Genomic DNA, 7,642 nt, shown 5'->3' with positions numbered 1-7,642 from the left:
CACAAACACCCACACACACCCACACACACACACACACCCACACACACACACACACACACACATAGTGACCAGTGGAGTGCCACAAGGATCGGTGCTGGGTCCTCTACTTTTCATCATTTACATAAATGATTTGGATGCGAGCATAAAAGGTACAGTTAGTAAGTTTGCAGATGGCACCAAAATTGGAGGTGTAGTGGACAGCGAAGAGGGTTACCTCAGATTACAACAGGATCTGGACCAGATGGGCCAATGGGCTGAGAAGTGGCAGATGGAGTTTAATTCAGGTAAATGCGAGGTGCTGCATTTTGGGAAAGCAAATCTTAGCAGGACTTATACACTTAATGGTAAGGTCCTCGGGAGTGTTGCTGAACAAAGAGACCTTGGAGTGCAGGTTCATAGCTCCTTGAAAGTGGAGTTGCAGGTAGATAGGATAGTGAAGAAGGCGTTTGGTATGCTATCCTTTATTGGTCAGCGTATTGAGTACAGGAGTTGGGAGGTCATGTTGCGGCTGTACAGGACATTGGTTAGGCCACTGTTGGAATATTGTGTACAATTCTGGTTTCCTTCCTATTGGAAAGATGTTGTGAAACTTTAAAGGGTTCAGAAAAGGTTTACAAGGATGTTGCCAGGGTTGGAGGATCTGAGCTACAGGGAGAGGCTGAACAGGCTGGGGCTGTTTTCCCTGGAGCATCGGAGGCTGAGGGGTGACATTATAGAGGTTTACAAAATTATGAGGGGCATGGATAGGATAAATAGACAAAGTCTTTTCCATGGGGTCGGGGAGTCCAGAACTAGAGGGCATAGGTTTTGGGTGAGAGGGGAAAGATATAAAAGAGACCTAAGGGGCGACTTTTTCACCCAGAGGGTGGTACGTGTATAGAATGAGCTGCCAGAGGAAGTGGTGGAGGCTGGTACAATTACAACATTTAAAAGGCATTTGGATGGGTATATGAATAGGAAGGGTTTGGAGGGATATGGGCCGGGTGCTGGCAGGTGGGACTAGATTGGGTTGGGATATCTGGTCGGCATGGACGGGTTGGACCGAAGGGTCTGTTTCCATGCTGTACATCTCTATGACTCTATGACACACACATATACGCAGGCACACATACACACGTATACACATGTACACACACACATAGGCATATACACACAGACACAAACATACACAGTCACGTAGACATACACAGACAGACACACACACATACATACATACGCAGATACACACACATAAACACAGAGACACAAACACACACACATACAGACAAACAGACACACACACTCACATGTGCGCGCATACACACACACACACACACAGACAGGGCTAGCGAGCGTGCCTGAGCTAATTGATTGTAGACCATTTAAATACACAGTCAACAGCACTGTGTCCAATTGAATTGACTGGCCATGTATGCAAATACGCTCATTAACATATCCGATCCGCTACGGGTCACTGTGACTGAACCCAAGGACTGTGTTCAAATCCAGTGTGAGAAGGAAGCAATCCAATTGGACAAGCTAACCTACTTGAAATTGGATCAAAGGAGTTCTGGGAAGTCTGGAGGTAATTTAACAATCAGAGAAGCTGGTAAATGACGCTGACTCTGTAATTACCAGGATAACCTCCCCTCGCATTACATTTACCCCAAACCAATCGTCTTGGCCCTCACGTACCTACTGGGCTTGGCGTAATCCGGATCCACAGGAATGGTGGGTCATTGGAATGTACCGCACTGACCCTTATCTTGGATCCGATCTATTAGTGATGGAGCCACCAGCTGAGGCACAGCACCGCTCGGAACGCCACGGCGAAACCGATTCCTTCCAGAACGTTCCGCCAGCCCCTTTTCAACGATCACACTGACAGCCGCGCTCGGAACGCCACGGCGAAACCGATTCCTTCCAGAACGTTCCGCCAGCCCCTTTTCAACGATCACACTGACAGCCGGTCTTCAGGCTACACAGTGCCTTTAGTGTTGTTGCCTGGAGAGGTCAGGGCAGTTCCTTACACACAGGGACCAAGGCAATGTTTGAAAGAACCAGGGACTTTCAATACATAACAAAGTACAAGATGAGGAACAGGGCAGTGGGATTAGTTTGGGATTAATACAGGGCGATAGGGAGAGTGGGACAGTGGGATTAGTTTGGGATTAATACAGGGCGATAGGGAGAGTGGGACAGTGGGATTAGTTTGGGATTAATACAGGGCGATAGGGAGAGTGGGACAGTGGGATTAGTTTGGGATTAATACAGGGCGATAGGGAGAGTGGGGCAGTGGGATTAGTTTGGGATTAATACAGGGCGATAGGGAGAGTGGGACAGTGGGATTAGTTTGGGATTAGTACAGGGCAATAGGGAGAGTGGGACAGTGGGATTAGTTTGTGATTAATACAGGGCGATAGGGAGAGTGGGACAGTGGGATTAGTTTGTGATTAATACAGGGCGATAGGGAGAGTGGGACAGTGGGATTAGTTTGTGATTAATACAGGGCGATAGGGAGAGTGGGACAGTGGGATTAGTTTGTGATTAATACAGGGCGATAGGGAGAGTGGGACAGTGGGATTAGTTTGGGATGGATACAGGGCAATAGGGAGAGTGGGACAGTGGGAATAGTTTGTGATTAATACAGGGCGATAGGGAGAGTGGGACAGTGGGATTAGTTTGTGATTAATACAGGGCGATAGGGAGAGTGGGACAGTGGGATTAGTTTGGGGATTAGTACAGGGCTACAGGGAGATGGGACAGCGGGATTAGTTATGGGATGGATACAGGGGCTATGCAGGGGAATATTTAATGTTTGTAAAAGCACACTCAGTCCCACGTGGGAGTGGTGAGAATTTATAGGCCCGGGTGGGGGGGGGGGCGCGGTTTGGGCTAAGGAGAGTTGTGCCAGCCGGTGAAGAGAGATGGTCCGTGGCAGACTGAGTGGTAGAGAGAGAGCAAATACTTCAGTCCTGGACAAATATTCAATTCCTTTAACATCACTCACTCACAAGGATCAGGAAATAATGAACGAGGGGGCAGAAGCAAGGACAATTAATAATAGGCAAAATGTTGGCCCTTATTTCAAGGGCGTTGGACTGTAAGAGTAGGAATGTCTTACCCAACTGTATAAGGTGTCGGTGAGACCACATTTGGAGCACTGTGAGCAGCTTTGGCTCCCCTATTTAAGGAAAAATTTCATTTCATTGGAGGCAGTTCACCGATGGTTCACTAGGACAATCCCTGGGATGGATGGTTTGTCTTATAAACTTAGGTTAAACAGATTGGGACTCTACTCTCACTGGAGTTTAGAATAATGAGAGGTGATCCCACTGAGACATATCGGATTAATAAGGGGCTTAAAAATGTGTTGCTGGAAAAGCGCAGCAGGTCAGGCAGCATCCAAGGAGCAGGAGAATCGACGTTTCGGGCATGAGCCCTTCTTCAGGAAGTATCAGGGGGAATATTCAGGGGGAAGGTTATCAGGGTGGGGTGGCTTATGCCCGAAACGTCGATTCTCCTGCTCCTTGGATGCTGCCTGACCTGCTGCGCTTTTCCAGCAACACATTTTTAAGCTCCGATCTCCAGCATCTGCAGTCCTCACCTTCTCCTTCATAAGGGGCTTGACAGGGTCAATGCTGAGAGGCTGTTACCCCTCATGGGAGAGTCTGGGGGCAGAGGGTACAGTCTCAGAATAAAGGGGGAACCAACTGAAGACTGAGAGGAGGAGGAATTTCTTCCCTCAGAGGATTGTGAGTGTTGGGAACCCCTTCCCACTGAGAGCTGTAGGGGGAAGAGTCTCTGTGTATATTTAAGGCTGAGATCGATAGATTCTCTCTCAGTCAGGGAAAGGGCAGGGAAATGGACGTGAGGAATGTTGGATCAGCCATGATCCTACTGAATGGTGGAGCAGGCTCGAGGGGCCGAATGGCCTCGTTCCCATTTCCTATGGTCTCAGGCGACAGTGCAGTTGTCAAAGCAGAGGCGGGAGTGAGAGAGCAAGCAGCAAACCAGGAAGGGACCATTTCCAAATGTGCTCAGCAGTAACCCATCAGCTGGCTCTACCCAACCATCAGGTGGTATGGGGTAGGGAGGGGGGGGGGGTGGGGGTTACAAGTCATTCACCTCCACGCCCACATCCACACGGGCTCTGCCCATTCCACAACAGCCCCTAGACCTTATCGGCGGACCGGGCGGGGAGAGATGTGATACAGAGTCGTGAGGTTGGCTGGGTCAGGGGTGAGGGGCAAGGTTATCAGATTTGGGGGGTTGGGGAGGGTGGTGGGGGTGTGTAGGGCAGGTTTTAGGGTAGAGAGTTGGCAGAGGTGAGGGGGAAGGTTATCAGGGTGGGGAGGATGAAGGTGGTGGGTCAGGGGTGAGGGGGAAGGTCATCAGGATGGGGAGGGTGAGGATGGCGGGGTTGAGGGTGAGGGAGACGGTTATCAGGGAGGGGAGGGTGAGGATGGCGGGGTTGAGGGTGAGGGGGACGGTTATCAGGGAGGGGAGGGGCGGATGGCGGGGTTGAGGGTGAGGGAGACGGTTATCAGGGTGGGGAGGGGCGGATGGCGGGGTTGAGGGTGAGGGAGACAGTTATCAGGGAGGGGAGGGTGAGGATGGCGGGGTTGAGGGTGAGGGGGACGGTTATCAGGGAGGGGAGGGGCGGATGGCGGGGTTGAGGGTGAGGGAGACGGTTATCAGGGTGGGGAGGGGCGGATGGCGGGGTTGAGGGTGAGGGGGACGGTTATCAGGGAGGGGAGGGGCGGATGGCGGGGTTGAGGGTGAGGGGGATGTTTATCAGTGTGGGGTGGGTGAGGATGGGGATGAGGTTATTGGGTTGGGGGGGGTGAGGATGGTGAGGTGAGGGTGTGTGGGGGGGGGCAGCATACAGGATAGAGGTGGGGGGAGGGAGGGGTGTAGTGTTAGGTGCTGACTGAAGCAACGTCCCATTGTTTTATGGATTGAATGTAATCCCGTTCCCAAATCCCATTAGGACCCGGGAGACACCCCATCCCCACCCCCATCACCCTCACCCTCACATACACCCTCACCCCCTATGTACACCCTCACCCCCATCTACACCCTCACTCCCATCTACACCCTCACCCCCATCTACACCCTCACCCCCATCTACACCCTCACTCCCATCTACACCCTCACCCCCATCTACACCCTCACCCCCATCTACACCCTCACCCCCATCTACACCCTCACCCCCATCTACACCCTTACCCCCCACGTACACCCTCACCCCCATCTACACCCTCACTCCCATCTACACCCTCACCCCCATCTACACCCTCACCCCCATCTACACCCTTACCCCCCACGTACACCCTCACCCCCATCTACACCCTCACTCCCATCTACACCCTCACCCCCATCTACACCCTCACCCCCATCTACACCCTCACCCCCATCTACACCCTTACCCCCCACGTACACCCTCACCCCCATCTACACCCTCACCCCCATCTACACCCTCACCCCCATCTACACCCTCACCCCCATCTACACCCTCACCCCCATCTACACCCTCACTCCCATCTACACCCTCACCCCCATCTACACCCTTACCCCCATCTACACCCTCACCCCCATCTACACCCTCACCCCCATCTACACCCTCACCCCCATCTACACCCTCACCCCCATCTACACCCTCACTCCCATCTACACCCTCACCCCCATCTACACCCTCACCCCCATCTACACCCTCACCCCCATCTACACCCTCACCCCCATCTACACCCTCACCCCCATCTACACCCTCACCCCCATCTACACCCTCACTCCCATCTACACCCTCACCCCCATCTACACCCTTACCCCCATCTACACCCTCACCCCCATCTACACCCTCACCCCCATCTACACCCTCACCCCCATCTACACCCTCACCCCCACGTACACCCTCACCCCCATCTACACCCTTACCCCCCACGTACACCCTCACCCCCATCTACACCCTCACCCCCATCTACACCCTCACCCCCACGTACACCCTCACCCCCATCTACACCCTCACTCCCATCTACACCCTCACCCCCATCTACACCCTCACCCCCATCTACACCCTTACCCCCATCTACACCCTCACCCCCACGTACACCCTCACCCCCATCTACACCCTCACCCCAACACCCTCACAGCCATCAACACCCCCACCCCCACTACACCCCCACCTTCCTCTTCTTCCCCACCCCCTACACCCCCCATCCCCTACAGCCCCACTCCCCACCTCCTGTTCAACCCCTCGACAGCCCCTCTATCTTTACACCTGCCCCCTCCCCCCCCGCTCACCTCCTCACCCCCTTTCCTCAGCCCCAACCCCTGCTCCTGTGGGGTCTGCCCTTGCCCCAGCCTTACACCCAACACTCCCACCTCCGCACTCCCCTCCCCTATCCCCAATACCATCGCTCCAGGAGTGAGGGCTCCATGATCCTTTTCCAGCCTTGGTTGGGGGGGGGGGGGGGTGGGGGGTGGGGGGGATGGAGTGGGTATAGGTGGGTGGGGAGGAGAGTTACCCACGTCCCTTGGGGTTGGTGCAGGGGGGTGGGGGTGTTGGGTAAGCCCCTGGGGTTGTTGCGGGGTGGGGGGGGCAGAGGGGGGGTGTTGGTTAAGCCCCCACGGAATGGGTTGGGGGGGGGGGGGGGGGGTTGCGCCGGTTGGCCAACCAGACGCTGATATTTGTACTTTGCTTCTCCCCCACCCTCTCCCCCCCCCCCCCCTCCCCCACCCCCACCCCCGGCAGGTTTGGCGGCAGTGCCAGGGGACTACGTGCCACAAGGGGGCGCGATGGGACTGGGCCTCCAGCAGGCAGGGTACGCCTCTCGACCGACGGCACCCCACCCCACACAGCTGCACCATGGAGCCTCAGCGCATCTGTACGTCCCCGGACACTCCCACCACCCAGCCATGATGATGCACAGCGGGCCCCCACCTCATCCTGCAATGTCATCACCAAGCTCATCCACCCTGAATCCCGGGGAGACCATCCTCAGCGGGCAAGCCATGGACATCCATGCCCATTGAAGAGCAGCGACAGAGTCAAGGCATTGGACAGAAGAGGGGAGCATTTAATAGGGTTCCTTGCCGCCTGGCAAATCAGGGCACATACTGGAATTCAGGACTGCTGTGTGTGTGTGTGTGTGAGACACTGTTTAATCACTTTTACTGTGTTTCCTTTTCTGTGGATTTGAATGAGGACCAACTCTGGATCATCCTAAGTAAAATACCATGAGACTTTTATATATATATACAATGAGACACTGAAAAAAAAAGGACATTGCAGCCATTTTTGACAATGAAGGTTAAATTAACTTGTACACATTCTGCTATGGCTTCCTTGCTTTCCTATCGATTATTTTCTTAAGTCAGAAAGCAAAGGATCAAACTATTTTCACACGACCCCTCGGAGATTTGACCTGGTGTTGGAAAATGTCCAAGGGCACAACAGAGGCCAGGGTTTGGAGGTCACGGTGGGGTTAACAGAGGGAGGCGGGCACTAAAGGGGGTGAAGGTGGCGAGAGACAGCAGATACGACGCTACCAGTTCCTATAAGCCAGTCATCAACCTCCTGCAGATTTTAGGAACAGGAAGAAGCCAGCAATCCCAATAACAGACATTATTAAGCTGGAGAGGGTTCAGAAGAGATTTACCA

The 7,642-nt window shown here is 53.8% G+C and overlaps 1 protein-coding gene across 8 annotated transcripts in view; it reads left to right on the top strand.

The window, feature by feature from the left end:
* LOC140454485 (homeobox protein Meis1-like) overlaps positions 1–7,307 on the top strand; it is a 442,925-nt gene extending 435,618 nt beyond the window's left edge. For 3 of the 8 annotated variants that reach the window (XM_072549266.1, XM_072549267.1, XM_072549268.1), the window contains exon 12: positions 6,734–7,307. In XM_072549266.1, coding sequence (XP_072405367.1) covers positions 6,734–7,181 — 448 coding nt within the window. In that variant the 3' untranslated portion in view covers positions 7,182–7,307. The remainder of the gene's footprint in view (positions 1–6,733) is intronic. The other 5 variants (XM_072549269.1, XM_072549270.1, XM_072549271.1 and 2 more) reach the window with 2 other exon arrangements.
* Positions 7,308–7,642: the final 335 nt, after the last annotated feature.

The sequence above is a fragment of the Chiloscyllium punctatum genome, chromosome 29 (genome assembly GCF_047496795.1).
Source record: "Chiloscyllium punctatum isolate Juve2018m chromosome 29, sChiPun1.3, whole genome shotgun sequence".
Classification (NCBI taxonomy): Eukaryota; Metazoa; Chordata; class Chondrichthyes; order Orectolobiformes; family Hemiscylliidae; genus Chiloscyllium; species Chiloscyllium punctatum.
The sequence above is the reverse complement of the archived record's forward strand: the minus strand, read 5'-3'. Positions and strand labels throughout refer to the sequence as shown.